Source organism: Paralichthys olivaceus, chromosome 18 (assembly GCF_024713975.1).
Source record: "Paralichthys olivaceus isolate ysfri-2021 chromosome 18, ASM2471397v2, whole genome shotgun sequence".
Classification (NCBI taxonomy): Eukaryota; Metazoa; Chordata; class Actinopteri; order Pleuronectiformes; family Paralichthyidae; genus Paralichthys; species Paralichthys olivaceus.
This window is the reverse complement of record NC_091110.1, coordinates 19,288,680-19,315,796: the sequence shown is the minus strand read 5'-3', so window position 1 is coordinate 19,315,796 and position 27,117 is coordinate 19,288,680. Positions and strand designations below refer to the sequence as shown.

General features: G+C 44.9%; 1 protein-coding gene across 19 annotated transcripts in view; it reads left to right on the top strand.

Moving 5' to 3' along the window:
• The window catches only part of LOC109641048 (transcription factor 4), a 144,110-nt gene extending 117,474 nt beyond the window's left edge, over positions 1–26,636 (top strand). For 9 of the 19 annotated variants that reach the window (XM_069513663.1, XM_069513657.1, XM_069513666.1 and 6 more), the window contains 12 exons: positions 2,199–2,304; positions 2,416–2,561; positions 3,502–3,649; positions 7,032–7,102; positions 7,361–7,439; positions 9,768–9,847; positions 9,980–10,189; positions 18,378–18,510; positions 20,143–20,305; positions 21,930–22,159; positions 22,491–22,641; positions 23,996–26,636. In XM_069513663.1, the coding sequence (XP_069369764.1) occupies positions 2,199–2,304; positions 2,416–2,561; positions 3,502–3,649; positions 7,032–7,102; positions 7,361–7,439; positions 9,768–9,847; positions 9,980–10,189; positions 18,378–18,510; positions 20,143–20,305; positions 21,930–22,159; positions 22,491–22,641; positions 23,996–24,044 (1,566 nt within the window). In that variant the 3' untranslated portion in view covers positions 24,045–26,636. Of the gene's footprint in view, positions 1–2,198; positions 2,305–2,415; positions 2,562–3,501; positions 3,650–7,031; positions 7,103–7,360; positions 7,440–9,767; positions 9,848–9,979; positions 10,190–18,377; positions 18,511–20,142; positions 20,306–21,929; positions 22,160–22,490; positions 22,677–23,995 lie in introns of all 19 variants that reach the window. The other 10 variants (XM_069513660.1, XM_069513659.1, XM_069513661.1 and 7 more) reach the window with 5 other exon arrangements.
• Positions 26,637–27,117: the final 481 nt, after the last annotated feature.

The following is a 27,117-nucleotide window of genomic DNA, read 5'->3' as shown; positions in this document are numbered from 1 at the left end:
GTGTTTTCTTGTACAGGCTTTGGGTCAATAAATGTGGTTTTATGATCAGAGCACTAAGTCAGTTCTCAGAGGGGAAGTAGAGGAGGAGGAGGAAGTTTGAGGGGATTTTAGTAGAACTAATGACATCTACAGACGTGTGTGTGAGTGTGTGTGTGAGTGTGTGTGTGTGTGTGTGTGTGTGTGTGTGTGTGTGTGTGAGTGTGTGTGAGTGTGAGAGAGAGAGAGAGAGAGAGAGCAAGGTGCACAGTGAGAACGTAGTGACCTTTTAATTCATCGTATTTGCATTTGTTTGATTGCACGTTTTTGTGTGTGTGTGTGTGTGTGTGTGTGTGTGTGTGTGTGTGTGTGTGTGTGTGTGTGTGTGTGTGTGTGTGTGTGTGTGTGTGTGTGTGGCGGGTGCATGTTTCCTGACCTCTGCCCCTCATTCCCATAGTTCCCAGTGTCCCTTGCCCCTCAGACGTTCTGATGTTGTTTATGACTGTGTGGGGATTTTCTCCACGGCCGGTTGTTTTCAGGAAGTAAACAGAGTCGACACCAGACTACGATCTGGAACACAACTTTAACTTCACTTTTAAAACCGTGGCTTCGCCGGAAAACACGTTGAACACATCGAGGGATTCGGTTTCACAGCAGCCTCACTTGGGTTGGAAGAACCGTACCTGTGTGTTTTCAACTTCCTGCTCCGTAACCGTTCAGTCTCGTCGGCCTTTAATTTTGTTCTGTAATTTATCACTGAGATGTCATTTGAGTTTCGAAGTCAGGACAGTGTTAAAACCCAGGGGAGGAGGAGAGAATGGTGAAGTTTATCCAGCAGAAAAGACTCAAGCTTTCATCCAGCTCATGAGATGTGGTCATGTTGGCTGTCGAGGCCATTTTCAAGTTCAGCTGATCCCTGGTTTCCTCTCGTCCTCATCAGAGGGGCTCACTTGTTGACTCTGCCTCGGGGGGGTGGGGGGTGGGGGAGCTCACTGAAGGGAGGACAACTGTGTTATCAGCTCATAACTCTGATCCTCACACCTGCTCACTCGGATATTTGCAGGAGTTTCTCCGAGGCCTGGTTTGTCCGTCACGTTGCGTCCTGGATATCTTTAACTTTAAAGAGTGCAGGACAATAACACAGCTGGAAATCCGTCCACTCCCTCCTTTTATAAGTTAAAGCTTCATCAAACCAAAAGGCTTTTAGGGATCTGAAGGAAAACTTTGAGGTTTTTGTTTGACAGAAAGAGTTTTAGGCTGTTTTCTGGTTTTAATAATTTCTCTGAGGGAGTGTGGGAAGTGAGATGATGTTTTTTATAATGCCCTCAAGTCTTCTCTCTTTTATTTCTTCTGTCTGGGCTTTATCATGAGATGTTTGCACCACATCTGTGATCCATTCATATGCAAATACTCCAAAGTTAAAAAAATAAAGCAGCGTCTTTTTTTAGGGGATGGAGGTGGATTAGGTGGAGCTGTGGAGTGTGTGTGTGTGTGTGTGTGTGTGGAGGGGGGGGGGGGTCGTTTCATGTGAATCAGTGGGGGAGATAGGGCGAGAGAAGAGCGCTTTCAACAGCTGTTCCACGGTTTGCGTCATGCAGTGCGAGCTAGCGTCATGGCTGAGTGTTCGCACGCTATACGCGCACACACACACACACACACACACACACTCTGAGGCATGCTGCGGGGACCCCCCAGCCAAAGGCATGACCAAACACAGGCATTGTGTTCTCATGCTTTGTTCCAGAGGAGGAGCGTCACCTGTTCTGAGTGATGACAGGCTGCTGCTTCTCCGTCTCACTTTTTACTACATGTCTGTTGCATGACGGAGACGAGGCGCTCACACACTCACACTGGTCATCAGACGAGTCGGAGTGAGAGGAGACGTGCTCAGGTTGTTCGACATGTTCGGAGCTACGTTACATAGCGAGTGCAGCAAGGTGGGGTGGGGGCCCTGTAGGTGAAGCTGATGTGGTTACCATGGTAAAGAGTTTTGAAAATGATTTCTATCAAGGTTTGTAGACATAAGATCATTTATATATGATATAATCAATAAAGTGATAAATTCTCAAATTTGCATTTCCTTGAAATTCAGAGGCAAAGACCGGTGATGGTTCAGGAAGTGATTCATTCTCTGTCAGAAACAGGAAACTGGGCTGTTTGTGTTTGAGAGTATTTTAGTGTGAAAACTTGTGAATGACGTGTTTGTGCGTGTTGTGTTGCAGGTGTACGCTCCGTCTGCCAGTACAGCCGACTACAACAGGGACTCACCGGGTTACCCCTCCTCCAAACCTCCCAGCGCCGGCTTCCCAAGCTCCTTCTTCATGCCAGGTACTCACGTCCACTCCACCATCACACCAGCACGTTTCCTCTTCATGCATTAAGACGTGAACCTGATGTGAGTCAGCTCGTCTCACACGTGTGTGTGTGTGTTTCTGTCAGACGGTCACAGTGGAGATCACTGGAGCAGCAGCAGCAGCAGTATGGGCCAGCAAGTTTACCATGGCAGCATGCTGGGGGGAGGGAACTCAGCCCACGGCCCCGCCCAGAGCTCCTCCTACTGCGGGATCCACCCTCATGACAGACTGGTGAGCAGAGCTGTCAATCACACTGTACACCTCCACCGGTGCATCATTTCATCCACTAACATGTTTTTAAAATAGTTACGACAAAATCAGGGTTTCCCTCAAATTCATCACTTTTCATGGATTTCCATGTTTTTTTCACATCGTCAGATTTGCCTAATTATTATAAGTGATATCTGTGTGCATCTGTAATTATATTATGTCTGTAATATTACTTGTTAAAAACTTTATGAGAATATAGATAAACTACTAGGTCACAATATTCTAATGTCGACAATAAGTGTGACATTAAAAAACTGAAATATTTATAACATTAATCCTGGACCTTTATTTCTGTTCTTTTCATATTTACCTGGTTCAGTCCAACATATACAATATTTATATCTAGAGAAGTGAAGCACATAAAGTCTCTCTTAACCTTGAAAATAGTTTTGTACCAAACATAAAACACACTTTTATTTTTTGTTTTCGACAAAAGTAAAAACCTGAACTGACAAAACGACGACACAGGAAAATGTAAATGTGGTTTTCAGGCCATGTGACGGGAAACCAGACTGATAAAAACACATTTTAGAGCCCATGTAAGTGAATTTATGGTAAGTGGTTATTAAAGGTTATTGAATTTAAATGTCGTGGCCACAAACCTGGTAAACTCATCACTTAACAAGCAACAGACATCTGTTGAATCCACCAGTGGTCAGTGATTCAGTAAAAAACACGTACTCAACATGCTGTATTTTTCCACTAATCGTGACTCGGCCGTGTTGTGGTTTCCGGTCTTCTCTTACTACAGCTGTAAATCTGTCCCAGGTCGTTAGGTGGTCAAACTAATCAGAGTTCTGTGCGATCGTTCAAAGATTCAGGTTTATCTCCGCTGCCTTTTATTTTCTCTCTCCTCTTACGTAATACTTCCTGTTTGTCAATGTCGCCCGTCTCTCTGCAGAGTTACCCCTCGCACTCGTCTGCAGACATCAGCTCCAGCCTTCCTCCCATGTCCAGCTTCCACCGAGGGGGAGGGAGCGGGGGCGGGGGCAATCACTACAGCACCGCCTCTTGCACCGCCTCCACCAACGGCACAGACAGCATCATGGGTAAGACACCTGCGTGCGATTCTGCTCCGGTCGCCGTTAAGCTCTAAATCTTGATGGTGGGTGTTTGGCAGCGGGGAAGTCATCTGCTGTCAATCAGCTGGTGGGGGGGGGGGGCTAATCACATCAGAGCTGATGTCATTAATTAAGTGAAGGAGAAAAACATCTCTTTCATTTGTGACATTCCGAGTTTAACGAGGTTCATGCAGACTGAACTGAAAGTAACCCGCCTCTCCTGTGATCTGATTGGACAGACATCAAGTTTGAATTCACTTCTAAAAGGTTCACGTGCTCTAATGCTGCAGCTCCTCTTTCCAGCCTCTGTCTCAAAAACCTGGTTTTAGCTCCTGTCTCTTTAAGACCCCCCCCCCTCCCCCTTCTGACAAAGCCCAGTCTGCTCTGATTGGTCAGATTATCCTGCCGTTGTCAGGGGGCGTGTCAGATTGATGTGATCACTGATGTGTGTCGACATCTGCTCACGTCACTTGAATGCCTCTAATTATTTCCTGTGTCGGAGCTGAAGACTTCACACGACAGGGACGACTTGATACTCGACTCGACTTCGCTCGAGGCTGATTCAAGCTTCTGCGTCAAAGCTTCGCTGTAGGCGCACACGTAGCCTCCGCACGGGGCCGAGCAGTCACAGGGAACTACGCTGCAGCTTTGACTCGGAAGCTCGAATGAATCCTTCACTCTTGACTTCTTAAAGACCCGACTTGACGTTTTTGACTTGAAATTAAAAGCGGTTAAATCCAGAGACCTGACGACGACTTTGACTCATGACGCTCTGCTGGGTTTTAGCTTTAATTCTCCTCATGAACCTTCTGTTTGAAGGTAACTTATCATTTTGATTGTTTCCGTCTCTCGCTGCCGTGCTTGTGTTTTCACTCTGACAGAAGAGTCCACATGTGATTGAGTCACATCTATCACTTGAAAGACAACATTTCATTTTCCCTGATGAGTCTTCCTGCTGGAATTAGACCCACATGATTTAAACCACTTAAAACACGGAGTTTCGTGTCAGAGGAAAAAACACAGGCATCAGAAAACTGAGAGAAACACTTGTCCTCCATTTTGGCTCAACCTTGACATCACTGACACACACACACACGCAGCATGCCATATGGACCCCTTGCTTTGAGTCCCGTAGAGCGAATAGGACAGCAATAAGAAACAGATTTAAAGTTTGTTTTCATGGGAAGACATCTCCAACATTCCACACAGAGATCACACACACACACACACACACACACACACACACACACACACACATGAGCCGGAGCGTACGAGTGTAAACACAAGACGAACCTAATAAAAAACATGACGCTGTTGTTTAAATATAAACATATGACAGACGTGTGTGTGCACACATGAACGCTCAAACACAGACTCGGTGTGTTTACAGCCCTGATTCTCCACCAAACAAGCCACAGACGAGCATCTGTGGTCGCCGCTCATGTCAGTTGCAGTCGGTTCTAATGGTGATCAGTGTCCGTGAAGGGAAACACATGAGAATGTCCAAATACAGCAGAGGGAGAAGAAGCTTAATGATAGATTCAGATTCGTGAACGGAGGAAGCTCGTGTCCGAAATTCTGCGTTTGCGCTCGTCCTCAGGGATCAAACAGGTAAACGGACTCAACTGAATTCTCGACCCTCCAGTGGACGTATCGCTCGACAACCACGACACAGTTAGAGACGCACCAACGTTTGTTTTCCATCATGTGAGACGGACTTTTCTCTTTTCGTTCATTAATGAGCCTCGTGTCACCTCGGTGTGCGGTGAGCTTCAGTTCGTAATCAAAGTACAAATTCACCTGCTTTCAACTCTGACTCGCTCCCGATCGGTTACGACTGAACACGATAGGTGGGAAGAGATCGCACAACATTAGAACACAACTACAGAAATAAGAAGATCAAACATCGTGGGAGGATCAGAACTGTTGGTCGCTCTCTGCTGACCCACCTGATACGACTTTGCTGCCACGTCATTGGCTCATTCGGTAACTGCAGGTGCACAGGTGTTTCTGGGGAAAGCGCTGGCTGTGCGTGTAACTAGCATGTAATGTGGAACTGGGACACAGGAAACAGGAAGTGCGGTGCAGAGGTATCTCGACATTTCAGAGAATATTAAAAAAAAAAAAAAAAAATTTGATTTTCTCTGAAGAGACACAGACAGAAAAAATCTGTTTCATCTCCTCAGTGCTCCCCTCCTCTGTGACCGTAAGCTCTCATTTATGAAAAAGATTTTCTCCTGCATATGTTCTAAATTATGCATCAAGTCGGGATCTGAAGTGTGTGTGTGTGTGTGTGTGTGTGTGTGTGTGTGTGTGTGTGTAACAGTAATCCCTTGGATGCTTTACTAGGCCAGTGGTGTGGCGTGAGTGAGACATGAGGCTTTAACCCCGAAACATATGCTGCTTCCTGCCTCTCTCTCTCTCTCTCGCTCTCTCTCTAACTGCTTAAAGAAATCCAGTCCTGCCAATCGATGTAATGGGTTCATTTGCCATGAAAGGATGTGTGTGTGTGTGTGTGTGTTTGTGTGCGTGGGTCTAACTTGTGTGTGCGAGCGTAAACTTTCCATCTGGGATCTGCTATCAGGAGGGATGAGGGAGGGAGGGAGGATATCAGAGAGTGTGTGTGTGTGTGTGTGTGTGGGCGCTCATCTGGTCCTGTGAGGTCACTTCCTTCCTCTCTGGTCTCTGTGCTCTTCAAGTGTGTGAAACAGATTTAGTTGTATTGAAGTCAAGTATTTGCACACACACACACACACACACTGGTGCTGTCCGTTTCTTAAAATATGAATAGAATAAAAGTCGGTTTCTATTGAACTCTGCTTCTGATTTCTGAATCGGAGTCTGATCTGATCATGGTTCAGAGACGTGGAGCAGAATCAGCTCGTTCCAGCGGCGTCTCTGCGAACTGACGATTCACAAACAGAGCTGCAGTAAATCCGAACGGACTAATAATCCCTCACTGTGCCGATCCGAGCAGGAGAGTCCAAACAGCACGAGGCTGTCACGGGCCACTGCGTCACGACATCAAGTTCTGTGTCGCTAAAAGTGTGAACGGCTCCATGAGTGAGATGCATCATGGTCCGTTCAGCCGTCAGGAGACCTATTTAAATAAACGTGAGTCCTGATGGAGACTGTGACAAACCCACATTTACACTTCACCTTGTTTTACTCCGGCTTTTTAATTCATTCGTGTAAATAAATCTGGACTTTTTGAGGCTCGACAACATGAACGTCTCACAGCTTCCAAACTACGTTCATTTATCTGAGGGTGGATCTGGGCTTTTTACAGAATAATTAAAAAATGTGTTGTTAACAATCTCCTTATTTACAAGAATATCTGTGTGTGTGTGTGTGTGTGTGTGTGTCACAGCTAACCGAGCACAGAGCGGAGCAGCCAGCAGCTCTCAGACTGGAGATGCCTTAGGGAAAGCACTCGCATCAGTAAGTACAACACACACACACACACACACACACACACACTGATTCTAGAGAACTGTTTTAGAATTTGTATTTTTATGTTTGTATGATTTGTGGCTCGATCGCACAAAGTGTGTGAGATACTTTGTTGAATCCAGCGAGAGGAAGTGGACACACATCGTCCGTCTTCACGTTCACTGTGACCAAGTTTAATATTTGACTCTAATTCTATGAGTCGGACGTTTTCCCACATTCACGTGACTTTTCTTTTGTTTTTTCCAGATTTATTCTCCAGACCACACGAACAACAGCTTCTCGTCCAATCCCTCCACCCCAGTGGGCTCCCCACCCTCCCTCACAGGTGAGCACACACGTGTAATGACCGCACACACGCTACGTCCACACAAAACCCACACAACAAACACAGGAGCAAGAAGCAGAGCTGACTGGGACTGAGGACCTGACTGGAGACTTGACTGAGACTGAGACTAAGACTTGAGACTCGACTGTAATTTGTTTTAAATGACTCGAACTTCAGCTCCAGGAAAAATAAGAAAAAGTGACTTTTATCGCACATTTAACTCGATTTATACATTTGATTTTATCATTTTTGTCAATAATAAAAACATATGAATAGTTGTTGTGTCTCTCCTCCTCCTCCTCCTCCTCCTCTTCCTGTTACTCCTCCTGTCAGTTTTTTAAATTGGATGTATTGTATGAAAAATGAGCTTTTCCTAATAATAGTTGTGTCGAATTTGTTCCTTAATTTCTTCTGCTACTCACCGTTTGATATTTCTCCGCCACGCCTCGTGAGGGATCGCTTTAATTACGAGCACCACTTCGACAAATTGTTCACAAACCCAGCGGCTCCCCCCCCCCCCCCTCGTCGTTATGGCTGCCTGGGATATCGCCTGCGAAACCATAATTGGTGTTTATCATTGTGTCAGAGTTACTCCACTTTTTACAAATTAGAAATGAAGCCTATTAAAGCAAACTACATGCAAATTGATATCCAAGGCTAATTCTGCAAGGGTGTTTTACAATGTTGGACGTAGAATAATTTACCCTGCCGTTTAATACACATATTTGTATTTGCACATGAATGTACCCAGGTGATTATTCATCAATTAGCATATGGAAATGAGCATGTAATATGGATAAAGGAGAGGGAGAGAAAAGACGGCGAGACAGAATGGGAAGACAATGAAAAAGAGAAACATGAGCTAATGAGATGAGATCAGAGTAACAAGGGGAGAGATCAGTGGAGAGGGCAGAGAGAAGAGAGGGAGGAATGGAGGATGGAGAGAAGAAGAGAGGAGAGGTGATGGAGGAATAAGGAAATAAAGGACAAGGGAACGAGGTGAAGTTAAAAAGAAGAGGAAAGGAAACGAGAGATAAGAGTGAAACTCAAATCTCTCGGTGTCGGTGTCACGGTCACAACAACTTAAAAACTAATTATGAGGAAAATGATCTGATTCCATATTCACACGAGGACCGACGTAAATATTTACATCTATATTTTCATTCTTAGTTTTGTCGTACGTTTACACTTTTCTCTCCGAACCCGACCGAAGAGAAAAGTAGCTGAGCCCGACAGACTCCGCCCGATGTTTCCATCGATTAGAAGAACGTGTAAAAAATCACGTAAATCACCGATGTGATAATCATTTCAAAATATTAGTCTGAACTTGACGAATTGACGTTAACGACCAGATGCGTCTCGAGTCTGTTCCTGGAGTAGTCCACTAGAGGGCACACCACAGAACTCAAGACCACGTAGAACTTCTGAATTTATATTCCATTAACAAAAAACATGGCGCCACTGAAAGTCACGTTCTGCCCCTACTGTGCATGTTGCGTGTTGCGTGTGCGTACGACAGACACGATGAGCACACGTCGTTAAAATCTTCCGCCTTCGATTGACATGATGCAAGAATCTGAGAACAAAATGTCAGAAGATAGAAGTTTGGCTAACATGCTAGTCGTTACATCAACTAGCCTCCGGAGCAAAACGTGTCTTCAAGACGTTCACACAACTTCCAGTTGGATGCGACTCGACCTGAACGGATTTTCATTGTTGCTTGAATCGTGTGGAGGTTTGTTCCTCGTCTGAAACCTGGACATTGTTGTGGTGCCTCTGTTCACCAGCCCCGTCGTCTCCCCGAGCCTCATATGAATGTGAATGTCTCTGTCTGTCCACCAGCTAATGAGACCTATTGCTTCAGATAAAACCCTTCAGAGTGGCGTCGAGCACAAAGGCAGACACACAAAGCTTGTTTATTCTGCAGAGGGCTCATGCTAATCAACCACTTGTACCTCCTCAAAAACAAAAGCCTGATATTAGCATTTCTGCAATGAGATATGAGTCGGTTTGTTTTCGTCTTTTCTTCCTCGTGTCTATTCTGTCCGAGCGTGAGTGGATAAGATGAGAGACTCCTCGTCTGTTGCGAAGACGTTTTGTTCGGTGCTGGACGTCGAGTGCTTTCTTTTTTTCCCGACATATAAAAGAACAGGTTCGGGCTCTAATCCGCACTCAGACATGGATCCTGTGTAGGGTCGCAGGACGCCGGAGCGTATCCCAGCATGCACCAAGTGGGACCGAGGGTCTTACTATGAACTAAACTAAACTAAACGTCTCTCAGTGTCCCCCCCCCCCTCTGATGATGTCTCATTGTCTCCTCTCTCCTAGCTGCCAGTTCAGCTGTTTGGTCGAGGAACGGTGGACAGGGAGCGTCATCGCCAAACTACGAGGCTCCGCTGCACTCTCTGGTACGCACACACACACACACACACACACACATTGTGTATATGTATAAATATAACACGTAACATACAGATTCATGTTTTGTTCGGGTGCTTAAAACATTTCAAAATAGATTTTTGCCGCCACTTGTCCTGCAGCAAAGTCGTATCGAGGACCGTCTGGAGCGTTTGGATGACGCCATCCATGTGCTGCGGAGCCACGCGGTGGGGCCGTCTACGGGTATGACCAGTGGCCACGGGGAGATGCACAACCTCATCGGCGCCACGCACACGCACAACGGTGCCATGGGCGCTCTGAGCAGCGGGTACGGGTCGGGCCTGCTGTCGGCCAACAGACACGCCCTCATGGTAGGAACACAGAGCATGTTTTTGTTCTTCGTAGACGAACGAATGTGAGACGAACATGTTACTTCATATGTGAAATCATTTTTCAGAATCATTCGTGTGGTTTGAAGTGTTTTATGTTCACTGGCACTGAAACTACATCACAACACTAAAAGTCCACAAACAGAAAACGGGTTCAGTCCCATCGACACCACACGTCCTCAAAGACTTCACGTCCATGTTCGGCCAAGACGAAACGAGAGAGGGGGAGTTGAACCCGTGAAGTAAGACATCAGTAATATTTTCCATATTTAGGTCTTTTGTCTTCAACTCGAAACAATAAATACAACGAACCAAACAGATGTGTGACATCAGGAGGGAGAGAGAGAGAGAGAGAGAGAGAGAGAGAGAGAGAGAGAGAGAGAGCGTAATGAAAACCAGTGTAAACACACTCATGTGCCTGAAACTGTTCAGACTTTGTTTATTTGTGTTTTACATTATTGTCCATATTTACATATACACACACACACACACACACACACACACACACACACACACACATACACACACACCAGATGTTCACACATACACAATAAGTATCACACTAAACACTCTCAGTTAATTTTGTCAGAGATTTCAAACTCCACTGCTGTCGACCACAGACACTATCTTCTTCTCTTGCACATCTGTCCACCTCTCTCTCCCTCCCTCTCTCTCTCCCTCCCTCTCTCTCTCCCTCCCCCTCTCTCTCTCTCTCTCTCCCTCTCTCTCGTTCTAATAATGATGTTAAAAAGACACCTCTAGTTTCCAGCTTCGACCAGTGAACCGCTCGTGTCGTTGGGTGGAAGATCTCAGACGCCTGTTTGGAGCTCACAGAGTCAGTAGCTCCGTGATAAAACCACTGAGCTTTATAAAAAAGAATCTTAAAATCAATCCTACATTTAAGAGCCAGTGATCGGGGCGGGGATCGGAGAGATACGGCTCCAACGCCTGGTGTTGGTTAAAGTGCGAGCAGCAGCGTTCTGCACCAGCTGAAGCTACCGAGGAGTTTAGTTCAGGACGTGACTCTGAATCATACCCGTTTAAAAAGATTCAACACTTCCCACGTGGATTTAAAAGATGGTGGAGAAAGAATTCATGATGTAATTCTCAGTTTGTGGTAAAGAAAATGCTGAAGTACTTGAAAACGACTTTTCTGCTTCGTGCGGAGCTCGATCCGAACCCTGGCTCTCGTCTCAGGACGTCCTCACGTTCAAATTCAGGACTGAGTTTTATGAAGTGAGTCGGAGGTTCGGCCCAAGAAAACATTCAAAGTTTACCTCTCGCTAATATTTTCACAAACGACCTCTCAGATTAATCTTGAGATGATTCCAAATGTATTCCGACAAGTTTTCATGCATCTGCAACAAGTGGAAAAAGAGAATCACACACACACACACACACACACACACACACACACACACAGTCTCAGAACGTGCTCCCTGAGTTGTCATCATTAGTAGAGGTGTGTGTATTATTGGCTGACAGAAAAACCAACTCATTACTTAAAGTCTGAAAACACACCAGCTCTGTCACAGCGCACACACACGCACACACACGCACACACACACACACACAAACACACACACACGCACACACACACACACGCACGCACACACACCACAGACTTTTCCTGGACGAGTGCATGTGCCTGTTTAACATCATGTTGTGGGGACTCGCCTCCATCCAGCAGTAAAATTAAAGGAGCTGCTGATTGACAAAGTATTTTTCCCATTTCCCATCATAAAGTTTTATTTTCAGGACGAACAGAACAACTCAGGAGTTTCCTCGATAATTCATCGAGCACAAAGTTGAACAGTTTTTTAGTTTTGCATGGTTTTTTTGCTTCGCTCCACGTTTCGTTCAGAAGTCGTGCACAGGTTCCTGATGAAATGAACGTAGAGACAGGAAGTCGTCTTCGGTAAACAAATCTAAATGAGCTTTAATGTTTTTATTCTTCGCTCTGTATCAGAAATAATCTCCACCGACGCTAAAACACCTGAACACACACATCACGTGACCGTTCACTCTCTTTTTATTTCTTGTTTCTTTTTATTTCGTCTCTTTGTTGTCGTTCCTTGTAAATGCGACTCTCTCTCTCTCTCCTCTTTTCTCTCTCTCTCTCTATTTCACTCACACTCACATGTTCTTTTTTATTATTGACACATTTTATTACATTTTTACTTTATTTTCTTTTTCCATCTTTTGTTTTTATCTTCTCATTAACATGCCCCCTCTCTCACTCTCTCCCTCTCACTCTCTCTCTCTCTCTCTCTCTCACTCTTTCTCTCTTTAACACACACACACACACACACACACACACAGACACACACACAGACACACACACAGCTGTATGTAGTTTGGCAGTGTTAGGCAGAGACGCCTGCAGGCTGAGGTCATAACTCTGGGAAAACAGGTGGTAGACTGATGTGGGAGAAAAGGGGGGGGGGGGGGGGGGGGGGAGGGGGGGGGGGGGCAACGACATATACACAGACAGGAATGCATCGTATACACACACATTAGAACTGAGGTAGATACACACACGTGTTCCGACGCTCAGTTTCTCCGTGGAACCTAATGCAAACTGTATAAAGCTGCACTGAAGTCTGAACATTTCCCAGAATCCCTTCAGTTCCTTCTTGTATGTGCGAACGAGAACGTCTGAGTGAGTCCAGAAAATTCACAGCGAGCGAGTTGAGAACGTTTCTGGAGCCTCTTCTCCTCAAGTCTGCAGACACAACCAGGATTCACCGCGCGGTCGCTAACAGACACAGTCGGCAGAGATGGGAACATGTCACCCAGGTGAACTGAGCCGCGTAGATGCTGACGCTGCATCTTTTCCCGCAGGACATCGTGACGCACTTTGAATTTTCTGAGCTCGTAAAAAAACAAAGTTTGTTTCTTACATGTTGGGAACAACGTGCAACAGCATTTATTTCTTCATATTGTGCAAGACAGCGAGGGAACGGAGTTTATCAGTTTCCAGCTGGAGTCAACTCCTACTGACGGTGGGAAAACTGTCAATGGCCAATTTTTAGCAGGTTTAGCCACATTTAAAAAAAACGATGCACATTCTAGGGAGGTTGTTTCACACGTGATGGACAAATATCTCAAATACATACAAACATCTCCCACAGACGTCAACTTGGAGAGACGAGGAGATTCCAGAGCTTTTGGTGATGAGTCTGACTCGGGCAATCTCCTGCTGCTCCTGCACAACAGAAACACTAACTGCAGAAAACGTCTGAACTCAGATTTCTGGACGTTATGTGGAGTTCATGTCTGAAAACAGTTTGTGAGACTCAGTTTAATCTCCCAGCCGTCAGAGTGATTCATGGATATTAAACGCTCCGATCGCTGCAAACACGCGAAGACAGAGCAGCGGAGAGACGGAGCGAACTAAATGTGTTACGATTCGAAACTAACCGAAGAGGGGGAATATAAACGAGTGTCCCAGACTCAGTGTGGAGGTTTGAACACTGGGTTTTCAGTTGGTGCATCTCAGCGCAGTGGGGATGTGACCCTGAAACAAGGGGAGGGGTCAGCCGAGATCTCTCTCTCTCTCTCCATTAGGCCGAGTCACATTAAGTGAAATGGATCATAATCTGCATCACTTTGCCGTAAAACACACTAATGCCTTTTAATGCTCTGCAGCTCCTCTGTAAGCTGATAGAAATCCACTGCTCCAGTTAAAACAATGACAAACTCGACGTAGCTTGTTTTTTTATTGACATCGTACAAAACGCAGAAGTCTGACGTTCTTCATTCGGCTCATTACACAGAAAATAAAAAAAAAGAAAAGAAAGAAACACATCCCACCACTGGAAAATGTTGCTCCACTTTTCCTCTTGGAGACGTCCAACCTCAACACTGTGTGTGTGTGTGTGTGTGTGTGTGTGTGTGTGAGTGTTGACGTTGCTACAGCAGGTGCTTTCTGTCAAGGGTTGAGTTTGCACAGAGCACAGACTGTACAGTTAGCAGCAAATTCCACTGTGTGTGTGTGTGTGTGTGTGTGTGTGTGTTAAAGCCGGACCAACGTAGACTCCAGTCTAAATATCCAATGTACTGCAGCATCACACCTACAAGAGTTTTGTCATAGAAACAAAAGTTATGTTTAACTTTAGTTTTGTTAGCTGTTGGAGGCTGAGTCGGTGTGAACCTGACGTCGTGGCTCCGTGGCGACGGCTTGTTCACACGTCGTGCAGCAGAAGTCGCGCAGACTTTACATTTTCATGTGGTAACTGAGGCAGCAGCCAATCACATCGCATCTCCGCTAAAGTGGAGGCCGAAGCAGCGGGTCGACCGTATGTTTAGCATTGTATCCATGACAACCAGGGTTTGGAACCTCTCTGTTATTTCAGGAGACGCTCGTGTGAGCGAGGAGACATGACACTGATGGACTCTTTGTATTTTAATGACCCGTTGACCTTTATTTTAGCGCCACCATTAGGACGGGATCTGAACTGAAGTAATCTGACTGTAGCATCGTCCTGAATCCGCTCATTGGAATCATGAAGCTGAGTCGCACAGACGTCCTCCTCCGTGTTACACCTCCTCCTCTTCTCCTCCTGCCCTGTGTGTGTGTGTGTGTGTGTGTCTGTGTGTGTGTGTGTGTGTGCGCGTTCTCAGACTGCGACAATAATCACAGATGACAAATGGAAATAGCAGAAATTCGTCTAATGCAGGGTGAAATATTACAATTTACAGAGTTAGTGAATTGAGTTTATTTTTCTTCTCTCAGTCAGACACAGACTCACACTTGTCCCTACTGTTTACAACTGCATGACAAGTGTGTGTGTGTGTGTGTGTGTGTGTGTGTGTGTGTGTGTGTGTGTGTGTGTGTGTGTGTGTGTGTGTGTGTGTGTGTGTGTGTGTGTGTGTGTGTGCGCACTGATTGCACAGGAAGAAGAGAAGGTAGGGAATTTCTGGGTCAAGAGATGAAACACACACACACACACCCACATTTTAGATGAACTCCCTGATCAACAACATTGCAGATGACAGTTACCCAGCTCCTCCTCCTCCTCCTCCTCCTCCTCCTCCTCCTCCTCTATCTCTTGCTCCAGCTCTTTTTTTTCCATCAGCTTTATTTAAACGACATCTATACAAATACAAATAGATCATCGTCCAACAACCTTAACTCCATCAACTCTTAGATTCAAGCCTCCTGACTATGTCAGGGTTAATACTCAGAACTTTAAATTCTCTAATAGACCAAACGTTATTATTTCTCACTGGTTAAATGTGTTTTATTCTAATTAAAGGACGGAGCTGTGATGCATCGAGCACAAAACATGTTAGTTTATCCAAACTTGAGAATAAACTGAAGAAAGGTCTTGTGACAGCAGCTCTGGACCAATTAAAAGCTTTGTATTTATTTAAACAGATGACGTCCAGACACTTTCCATCATCATCACAGAGCATGTTCATGTCAGGATGTAGTTTCAGAATCAGGTGTTGAACTGTTGGAGTTTTTCAAAGCTCCGTTGTTACAGTGGAATCTCTCCTTGTTGGTGCATTCAAGGACACTCTGACATTTTCAGACTTGGCTGCTGAACAGAAACTTTTGTGAGGCAAAGATGAAAAAAAAAAAAAAAAAAATTGCTGTATTCTTTTCACTCTGTTTTATTTTAACTCTCAAAACACAGATGTTTGGGCGTCCTTGAACGCAGCTCTGACGAAAAGCAGCACAAACCAAAACTAAATAATCTCAACTCAAGGTCCGCTCGCTGACTTTCTCTGCGTGTCACAGCCACGGACTTTACGCGTTGACAGTCAAATCAAAGCTTTCCACCGTGTTGTCATTGGCGATTAAGTTTATCTGCCGTCCAATCAGCTGCGTCCAACCTGCGGGGGGAAGCAGACGTGGCAGCGATTCGTGGCAAATATCGGAGCTGCACCGGCAGCAGATCAGTTTCTGAGTGATTTATTTATATTTTTCTCCTCCGTCTGTCTCCTTGTCATCCCTCCTCATTGAACTAAATTAAGGAAGAGAGAAGGAAGGCTCGTTAAAATATAAAAGCCCTCCATTAAAAATGTACGCCACGCTCCCCGTCTCCCTCTCTGCTGCCATTTTACATTTGGGAATCCAGGCGGTGATGAAAGGCAGAGAGCGGGAAGGAGAGGCATGGAGAAAGAGGGGGAAGAAGAAGAATAGAAAAAAGAGGGCAAAGAGACGTGTGGACAGAGACTGTGGACGCTCACACACACACACACACACACACACACACACACACACACGCTGACAAACAGGTCGACATTTTGTGATATTTGCAGAGAGCGAGGGAGCATGTGGCGGGCAAGACCTCTCTGTCATCCAGCTGGATTAACAGAGAGAGGGATTTCATTCTCAACACAACTTTATTCACATCATCGCTATCAGGCAACGCACTGAAGTAAAGTTCAACAGTGACTTAGAGACGTTAACGTTGAGTTGCCTTGTGGGTAATGTTGGCTCCAGGGAGGAGGAACGTGTGGATGAAAGAACTCAATATCTCTGAACCGACCTTTTGTGACTTGAACAACAACCTCTCAGAAGCCCGATGCTGAGATGGACTTTTTAGAGAACGTTTCTGAGTCCGAGCCTGAAACAAAGTGCAGGTTGAACGACACGCGTCTCCGTCAGTGAATGAACAGAGAGAATAACTGTCGAACAAACACGTTCATTTGACAAATCAACACTTGATTTATGTTCTCCATGGCAACCACCGCCACCACTTCTGTTTCCAGTGAGTGACATCGGCTGAATGGATGCGTCGCTCGCTGCTAATTGGTCAGAGCGACTCCGCAAACAGAACGCAGCTAACACGAGCGCGATGTCAGGCTGAATAATGGATTGGAATGAAATGGCAATTCAGTCTGATTATCACGCCATTAAAGACCCACCACACACACACACACACACACACACACACACACACACCACCAGCGTGTTCACAGCGTCCAGGTCTGAACATCTATCATTCACTCGTATCGAGAAAGTGTCACGCCGATAAAACAAAGCTCAGGACGAGGAGGGAGAGAGATTCTGAACCGCAGGACGCAATAAGAGAGCTGGCATCACACACACTCACACACACACACACACACACACACACACACACAAAGTGAGCCCATCTCGTGCCAAAACAGAGAGTCCCTGCTGGAAGCTGCTCGGTGCTCTGGGAATTAGAAATCCCACAATTAAACATATGGGCATTAAGATAATTGTCAGTTGTTGTGCTTTCGTGTGTGTGTGTGTGTGTGTGTGTGTGGCAGACAGATGGATAGGATTCAGCCAGGCACACACACACACACACACACACAGACACACACACATAGGCCTACACACCCTACAGCGTCCATTGAAAATTCACATAAAAAAAACAAGGACACACACTCGAGTTAAAAAAAACAGTAAATATACATGTCAGACACGGAGATACACACACACACACACACACACACACACACACACACAGCTTCTTAAAACATCTCAAGGAATGGTCTGTGTGTGTGTGTTTATGTGTGTGTGTTTGTGTGTTTGTGAGAGAGGAGCGAGCGAGCGACAGATGGGGACCTTTAGTGACTCAGAAAGGTAGAGGATGCCCTCAACAGGCCAAAGATAAAACTACAGAGAGAAAGAACTTAGTTGTATTTGTTGAATTCTTTGTGGGAAAGAATTTCATTCATATAATTAGAAATAAAATGAGACGAATGAAAGAAAAAATTCAGATGTAGTTTATATATCGTAAAAATTTACAAGTTTACACTTTTTAATGTAAAACAATGAAAAAGGATAACTTGGAAAAAAAATGTTAACAGGTAAATAAAAAAAAGAAAGATGTTTTTAATAGTTGAGCAAATATAAATACACACATAGTAAAAGTAAATGTAATATATAAACAAAATACAGTAGTTTCTGTCAAGATGAAACCTGATTCTCTCGATACTCATTTTTTAATAACATTGACTAAAACCTACAGATGTTTGAATCCTGAATTTAATAAAACTGGAATGATTTGTTTCAGAGTGTTTTTAAAGTTTCAGTAAGAAGCAGTCGACTTGAGTCTGAATGATTTTAATCAAACACACGAGAGGTGAATGTCAGTGAGTGTGTTTTATAACATCTGTCCGAGTCGGAGCAGCTGTTTGTTCTCTTACTAACCTCTGTGTCCTCCCCTCTGTTTCCCAGGTGGGCTCCCACAGAGAAGACGGCGGTAGCGGTTTGCGTGGCGGACACTCGATGGCCGGTCAGGGGCCTGGGCCTCAGCTGCCAGTTCAGTCGGCCACCTCGCCCGACCTCAGCCAGCCCGACCCCTACCGCGGTGAGTCATGACATCACGTACAGTAGATACACGGAGCATCAGACTGAGCCTCCGAACCTCTGGTGACATCACGAGAGACGACTCACAGTCGTGTGTGTGAGTCTGTGTGTGTGTGTGGGTAGAAAAAAGAGTTAGATGATGGAACTCGACCTAATCGAGGATCAGAGAGTTAAGAAGCGTAGAGTCAGATCTCAGCTGGCGAGCTTCATCTTCACCGGCAGAGCGACACTTAACGAGGAGGGTAAATGGATAAACTGTGTGTGTGTGTGTGTGTGTGTGTGTGTGTGTACGGATGTAGAGGAGCAAAAGTGTATATGAGCGCACTGCGGAGCAAATTAGCCCTGAGCCGGTTTTTAAAGGCTGAAAATAAGTCTGCTGGCAGCAAAGTTCAGCCAGAAGCATCCACCGCCAAGTGTGTAATGAGGTGAGAGAGAGAGTGAGAAACACACACACACACACACACACACACACAGTGAGCCAGAAGAAGTTCTGCATCCATCCATAACTCTCACACACACACACACACACACACACACACACACTTCCAGCGGTGTGGAGGCTGTAAATAAAGGATATTAAAATGTTTTTGGCAGAGCTGTGGTTTCCTGAGGTCTTTGATTTTTAAAAAATTGTACGAAGAGTAAAGTTCAGATTTGTTTTACATTTAAATCGTTTTCCGAGACTTTGTGTGTCTCGGTGATTTCCACAGTAAATATAGAACATAAGTTATTCGTGTTTTACTGCAGACGCATCATTCAAAGTGCACACGCTGACTGAACATGGATCCTGAGGTGTTTCTTTTAGTTCGTCCACAGGAAGTCAACAAACTTGTGGTTTGGCTTTTATTTTATTATTGTTTCCAGTACGCCGGACATGTCTGGACTCACTTTACCACAAACTTTAAAACTTCACAAACTTCTACATTCACACGAGGAGAGAAACCTTCATACGTGTTCTTTTAAACACGCATGTAGTTGTGTGTATTCTGCCCGTGTGTGAGCTGCTTTCATTCACGCTCGTCCCCAGGTCCCTGCGTTCAGTCGCTTCTCGTCCTCCTGGTTTCACTCAGACGTTCGGAGGCACAAAGTCACTTTTCACGAGTTCATTTAAATAAATGCAGCTATTTATGCACAAACACACAGTGATTGTACGGAACCAGACGCACACACACAAACACACACAAAACAAACACAGGCCGTCACTCAAAGCTGCGCACAAAATGCACCCAGTCAGGCGAACGGAGATCCAAAATGGCCGACAGCTGCTCGTGTGTGTGTGTGTGTGTGTGTGTGTGTGTGTGTGTGACGGAGACGTTGGCAGCGACCCAGTGACGGATCCATACAGACGTCAGATAAAGGCGGCTCTGTTCAGCTGAGTGAGAGGCGGACGGGGGTCATATTATAAACATGCAGCCAAAGCGTCTTGATCGCCCCCTGGTGACTGGCTGTAGCACAGTCATAAACCCTGCCTCCTCCATGTTAGCAGATGGGAACAGGAACAAATCTACATCCACGTTAAATAAAATCAAAGACGGTCTCTGTCATTTAACCTCGTTCTTCTCACACTGATGTTTGTTCATGTTTCTGATGAATGCTCCTCCTCCTCCTCCTCCTCCTCCTCCTCCTCCTGCAGCTCTGTCCGGAGGTCTGCAGGGCCAGAGCACCTCCTCCGTCAGCTCAGAGATCAAGTCTGAGGACGAGGGCGACGAGAACCTCCTGGACTCGAAGCCTCTGGATCCCAAGAGGGAGGACGCCGACGCAAAGGAGCTAAAAGCTAATGACAGGTCAAGATCTAGGTAACGCAGCCAACCTCAGACGTTCGCTTGTATCAAACCCCTCAGCTGGGCTGGAACCATCGTCTCAAAACACATGCGGGTTCAGAGAACTTCCTTGTTGCTCATCATTGATAAAACTAAACCTCTCAGCAGAAAGTTTCATGTGTCTCATTGATTCTGAGTCACGAGGAAGAGAAATTCAGCATCTACATGAGATAGAACCATAAAACAGAAGATCTGATCATTTTCTAGAGAAACTGACAAAGAGTTGAGTTAAAGTCAGTTTCTTTCATAAGACAGAGTCAAAATAAGTTTTTTGAGAGAGAGAGGACGCAAGGAAGGACTTTGACTCGCGTGTGCTTTGGGAACCAGCCTCTGGACTTTGATGAAGTGACCAAGTGTGATGAGAAGCAGCTAAAAACATCAGTTAAACCAGAGACCACATGACGATACGAACGATCCGTGTCCACCAGGCTTCTCTCTGTCGGGGACGAGAGGTTCCTGGTGGACGTGATCCCGTCGGTCTCTCCAGGGTCTTGAGCCTGGTTTTAACTGTTTCTCACACAGGAGAGTAGAGCCAACAGTCAATATTCTCAAAGAAGTGATGCCTCGCATTCAGAGCTGGGAAAGAAAAACACAAATAAAACGATTATTCCCGCAGTTGGCAAGAACAATTACAAGAATAAGTTCTTTTTAAACTTGAAAAGTGTTGTTTCCCGTCCTGAATCGGCTGAGCAGCCTTCATCCCTCCAACGAGAAACAGGTTCAGCTTTCACCGAGAGGACGAACGACATTAGAAACATTTGGATCCCAAACCCAGAGATTGTTCATGATGGTGGCGGTCATGATGATGATGATGATGATGATGATGATGTAACTGGTTGGGAAACACATGCTGATGAAAACTTTGTTGTTCTTTGTTGTTATGTGTAATTCTGCTCATTTTATCTACTTTTTTGCAACACGTCCATTTCCTGTTATTTCCTGGTCGCTATCGCCCCCTACAGTTAAAGAGCAGCTCTGCTGAGTGTGCAACACACACACGTGATTGTGAGAGTGAGAAACAAACGAATATTGTAATATCACGTTTCAACATATTCAGAAAACTTCTGCGATGAATCCACATTGTGAAGTGGATTCTCACTGTGGAGTAAATTATTCTTCTTTGTAATAAATAGGATAATGAGGTGTCTCTACCATAGAAACACTCAAGCATGTAAATCAAATCACATATTCTGTGATCGTCTGTATTTCCCATTCAACCTTAACGATTTAGAATTAAAACACAAGACAAAGTCAAGTTTTATTAAATTTAAATTAATTCACTTTGTCGACTGTAATAAACCAAACTTTTATTTATGCTGAGAAACTAAAATATTCGATTTAAATGTTTCTGTCTTCGTGTTGAAAATATCATTTTGTCAACATGAAACATGGCAAATTACCCAGAATGCAATCCCTGTTCGTAGTTATTTTTCAACAATCAGGTAAAATTCAGCAGGTTTTTTTACTAACATCAGATTCTCCACAGAAATTCAAACTTGAGCTTTCATCCTCAATCCCTCCTTTCTTCCTCCTCTCCTCCTCTCCTCTCCCCGTCCCCTGTGTCTCTCCTCTTTCTCCGCCTCTTTGTTGGTCACCGTAGCAACAACGAGGACGAGGACCTGTCTCCGGAGCAGAAGATGGAGAGAGAGCGGGAACGGAGGATGGCCAACAACGCACGGGAACGCCTGCGCGTCCGCGACATCAACGAGGCGTTCAAGGAGCTGGGCAAGATGGTGCAGCTGCACCTGAAGAGCGACAAACCTCAGACCAAGTTACTGATCCTGCACCAGGCCGTGGCCGTCATCCTCAGTCTGGAGCAACAAGTCCGAGGTCAGGTTCTAATGAAAGACGCGTGACCTTTGACCCCAATGCAACAGAGAGACTGCACCTGATCTGCTTTTTGCTCATTTGCATGTTTTTGGTAGAAATAGTGACGTCACAGCTTGTTCGATAAAAAAAAAAACTTTAAATATAACGTCCTAGATACTGACACTGTCTTAAAAACGTTTCACCTCACTTTGGAGCAGAGCCTCTCACTTACAGCACACGCAGTACTGCAGCAGCTCCAGTAGAGGGCAGTAGCGGTGTTTGACCTCCTGACTCAGAAATAAAAAGCATCACTGAGAAGAGAGAGAACAACTCCTGTGTTTCCTCCCTGCAGAGAGGAACCTGAACCCCAAGGCGGCCTGTCTGAAGCGCCGCGAGGAGGAGAAGGTGACTGTGACGTCGGACGGGACCCCCCTGTCGCTGGCAGCCGCGCACCACGCCGCCGCCACCGTCATGGGCGATGGGTCGAACCCCATGGGACAAATGTAAAACGCAGCACCACCTCCTCCCCCCCTGAATGGTCAGAAGATTTCACTTATAAACTAATCTGCTGTTGTACCTTTAACTCTAAGATTTAAAATTCAGAAACCAGCTCAGAAACTTTGATCATTTTAAAAATCATCTGCCCCAAGAAATGAAATTGGAAACCAAACGTCCCCACAATGAAAACAAGTGTTCAGGTTGTAATTCTATATCGTGACACTTCTGATGATTGGAAAAAGGAAATTCTCTCTTGTTTGTGTTTTTTTAAATCAGCAGCTTCCTGCAGAATTTAACTGGTTCAGTTTTCATCACTAAAACTAAAATGACACAAACAACAAGTTGATCAATTCTCATCCAGATCAAAAACATTCCTGATTATTTGACTCAATTTCTAGAGAAACATTTTTCGGTTCCTGACGGTTAAGTTCAGTCGGAGCTGATGATAAAAAGCGAGGTTCTGTCTGGTGCAGGTACATTTGAACAACAGATTGGCAGTAAGTGTGATTTTAATGTGTGTCATGTGTGAACGTGTCTTCGTCCGTGTTCTCGATCCCGTCTCTTCACGGTCCGACTGTGTTTCTGTTTGCATGTGTGAAGTTGAGCTTGTTCTGATGTTAATGACGAGGAGCAGTGACCACGAGACAAAACCACACATGGAGAAAAAACTGTTTTCTTTTATTGATTCATTGAAGGTTTGTTAAAGTTTCATATTATTTCAGAACATTTCTAAGCATTTAAATTGGACGACAGGTACTAAAACACTTGGTCGTGTACTTTCCTTCCTTGTTTGGTGTTTAAAGTATTCCTCGTATTATTTTGTGGACGTAATAAAGATACTTGTGTGTTTTCTTTCTAACAAGCAGCCGGTTGATCTCTGTCCATTTCTAGGAAAATTACTTCTTCTTACTTCTGTCAACATTTAAGAAACTCATTTTATTCCAGTATCTCCCTCACAGATAATCACAGAATTTGGAAAAAGCTTCTCGTCCGTGCATCAGAAAACTCCAACATCCAAAACGTGAATCAAATCAACAAACTAAAAAAATGTGAAACTAATTTGGCTTAAGAATTTCGTGGTCACCAGAGGCTGGATCCTAATTGTTTGGTGATTCTTGACGCCTCCTCTGGCATCATCTGAACCAAACACCTGCTCAGTCCTGCTCCCCAGAGGATTCACCTCCATGAATATTTTCGCTCCTGATTGGACAGACTTTTTAAGCCCTGTTGTTGTGGCGTGTAATAGAAACTGCCACCACTAGGGGGCTTTGGAGTGAATAAGTGAAGAAAGTTTTCCGTGTGTTTTTTCTTTCCTTCTTAATTTACTCTCACTCTTCTCTTTTCTTTTCGTCCGTCCAGGTCGAAGGTGCCAGAGTTCATCAAGATGATGAGTGACCACTTCCTCTGACGCTGTTTCCATAACAACCCAGCAATCAATCAAACCCGTTGTCGCTTCAGCCTGACCAATCAGATCAGCCTCTCTCTCTCCTCCCGTCTGTTGTCTCTGATCCTCCTCCTCGCCTCTGTCTCCCTCTTCTGTCGAGAACACGAACTGCAGAGTCACGTTAGTCGCTTTCGTCACTTTGCAGCTGAAGTGAACCGGACGCTACTTTTGGAGACGTTGAAACCGTCACGTGGCTGCAACGGACAAAAGTCTTTGGAATCACATCATCCAAGAAATTCTTCTTGTACTTCTTGTTTTATCAGCATTCCCAGTTTTACTGAATAAAAGGGTTCTATATATATATAAATATATATAGTATATATATGAGAAAAGGAAAAAAAATTATGAAAACCTTGTTTTAAAAAAAGTGCAACTGGACGAGGGCAGTGAGGAGACGAAGGTTGTTCAGAGCGGAAAACAAAACATATCACAAAGTGTTTCAAGAGATTTTTCTTTTTTAAAGCACCAACATTGCGCAGCTGTTGTTGAACGCAGCCTCTGACTGAACGCCCCACTGTGGATGAAGCTGTGCCTGATCTCCTCGTGGACGCACCAGTCAGATAGACACACACAGAGAAGCAAAGATGACGAACAAAAAAAAAAAAGAACAGGTCATTTCCAGGAAGTCGGCCGAACACTCACACATCAGCTCGCAAACCACCCTTCGAGTACAAACGAGAGAGATTTGGAAGCAGAATCTGTCGTGATCTTAAAAGTTTGTAGAAGATGCTTAAGTTCACAAATGCTTTTTGACTATCATAGATACCTTGACAAACGTGGGGCTAAACAATAAGGGGCAACTTTTCCTCCCCTTCGACTGCATTCCCTCCGAAACGTTTAAACTGTAAGATTAACACGAATATGAACCTTTTCCTTTCTGTATTTCTCAGTGTTTCCTGCTGATAGCCACATTGATCCACGTCAGACACAAAAACCCTCGACAGTTTCACCCAAATGACCCGAGTGTATCCGCTGGGAGGACGAGAGTACGAAGAGAATCAATCATTGAACCAATTAATCAATCAACCAGTGAGCGACTCCAGAGGCTTTGGGGCGTTTAAAGTTTTTGAAGGTAGAGGAATAACGACAGGGAGCAAGAATCATGCAGTTGAACGCTAAAGTGTACTTTTAAATGCGGCTGAAAGACAATTTACTTCATCTCCGATTATTGTTGAAGGTTATCGACAGAAAGCTCCAACAAACATCTGAGGAACGTCGTCTCTGTCGGAAACTCAATAGCTCAGGCAGAGCGGGAGGCTGGCGTTCAAGGTGGAGGATGGTAGACGACAGGTAGATGGAGGAGAGGGAGGAGGGCTGAGCACTGAAGTCATTTCTATTCCACTTTTAGCACATTCCCTGAATCGCAATCTACTTGAATCCAGTGCTGCCGATGCCCTAAAGGCCTGAACTGCAGGAGGTGGGGGGGGGTCATGGACGGGGAACAGCAGGATTGATTCGAGTGAGAGAATAGATCGAGTCCGAAGGTCTGATCGCTGACGGCGCTGCAGGGGAAGCAAAAGAACAATCATTGGGGTTTAATCTCGGGGCCGAGCTGCAGCAGTCAAAGCATTCCTGTCACAGATTCATGAGATTTCCTGAAACTCAAACTCTAACTTCAGACTTCTGCTCTGCCCCGTCGGCAGAATCTCATCTAGCTGCTTCAGGATCTGTTTCAATCCTTTAGCCTAATGTCAGCCAATGACTCCTAGACTCTAAGATCTGTTCAGTAACTCTGCAGTTCTGTCTGAGTGGGACAAGAAGAACTTCTGGATCGGTTCTAGATTTGTTAAAAGGTTGTTGCAGGATGCTTCTGCAGTTTTGGGTTCATGCAGTTGAACTGGAGTCAAAGAGCAAAGTGAGTGTTTCTGTCTGAAGCATGAGGCCGAATGTCAGTAAAGTTTGATTCTTAATCCACAACAAGATTCCGTCTGATTTCAGCATCACGACATCCGCTTCAGTTAAAGTCCCTGAATCCAACCAGAGTGTTTCACTGTGTCGTTCATCGTGAGTCCGGTCAGAAACCAGAAGGAGGCCAATCCAGAAACTAGTATTATCCATCTGTTGTACTTTGACGTACCCGGGTTTCTTAGGTAGTTGTACTCCAACCCATCGTGATTTCAAGTCCAAAGTGGAAGTAGAGCTAGAAAACTTAGAGGCTAGTTGAAACATCTGCCTCCATTGTGTTCTCCAGCCCCTCTGACTCTCACCCTGAGTGAAACCCTCTGAGTCCAGGCCACGCTGTCTTCACTGCTGTCCCTCGCCTTATTAGCCCTGAACGAGAGTCCTAGCCCCCCCTCCCCCGGCCTCTTGCCCCACCTAAGCGGTCCCACAGATGCAAATTGAACATTCACTTCTACCAATGTGCCTTTTTAGAGTTCATATCATTCGAGTTACCAGAGGAGGACATGAACCTGGTCTTTTAATAGGATGCAAGCTTAGGGAAACCTGTTCTTAGTCGTTAGGTTCTATGCAGTCAGGTTTTTTACCAGACCTGGGTATTTAAAAAAAGCTAAAAAGGAAAAAAAAGTATTTTTTGGATAAAAAAAAAAAACAAAACTGTATTTAATGTACTGTACACTTATATGTAAGTAGACAGCGTTTTCTGGCTTTGAGCCAACGGGACAGACGCTTGATTTAGCAAGACGAGCCCCCGTCCCAGTCGTCCCCTCCCCCACAAATCCTCCAGAACCCCCAACCTCGCTTTCCTGTTCCAAGCCCCGCCCTGTTTCCATGGTGAACAACGCGTCTCTTCTTGTATTATAGCTTATCAGCTTTTTATCAATATTTGATCGGCTTGTCCGTGAGCCAATGTAGTCTTCAGTACAAAGTGTGTGGTTGTATGTTGTAAAACAGATTTTCTTTTTTGTTTCTCTCTCTCTCTGTTTTTTAAGAAGAATTTTTTCTCTTATTGCTTTCTTTTCTTTGTCTGTTCTGGTTTACATGTCTATGACGGAAAATGTAAAAAAACTACAAAAAAACAAACAAAAAAAACAAACAATTCTCTATCCGGCAGCATCGCTCTCTGTCGGTATCATTT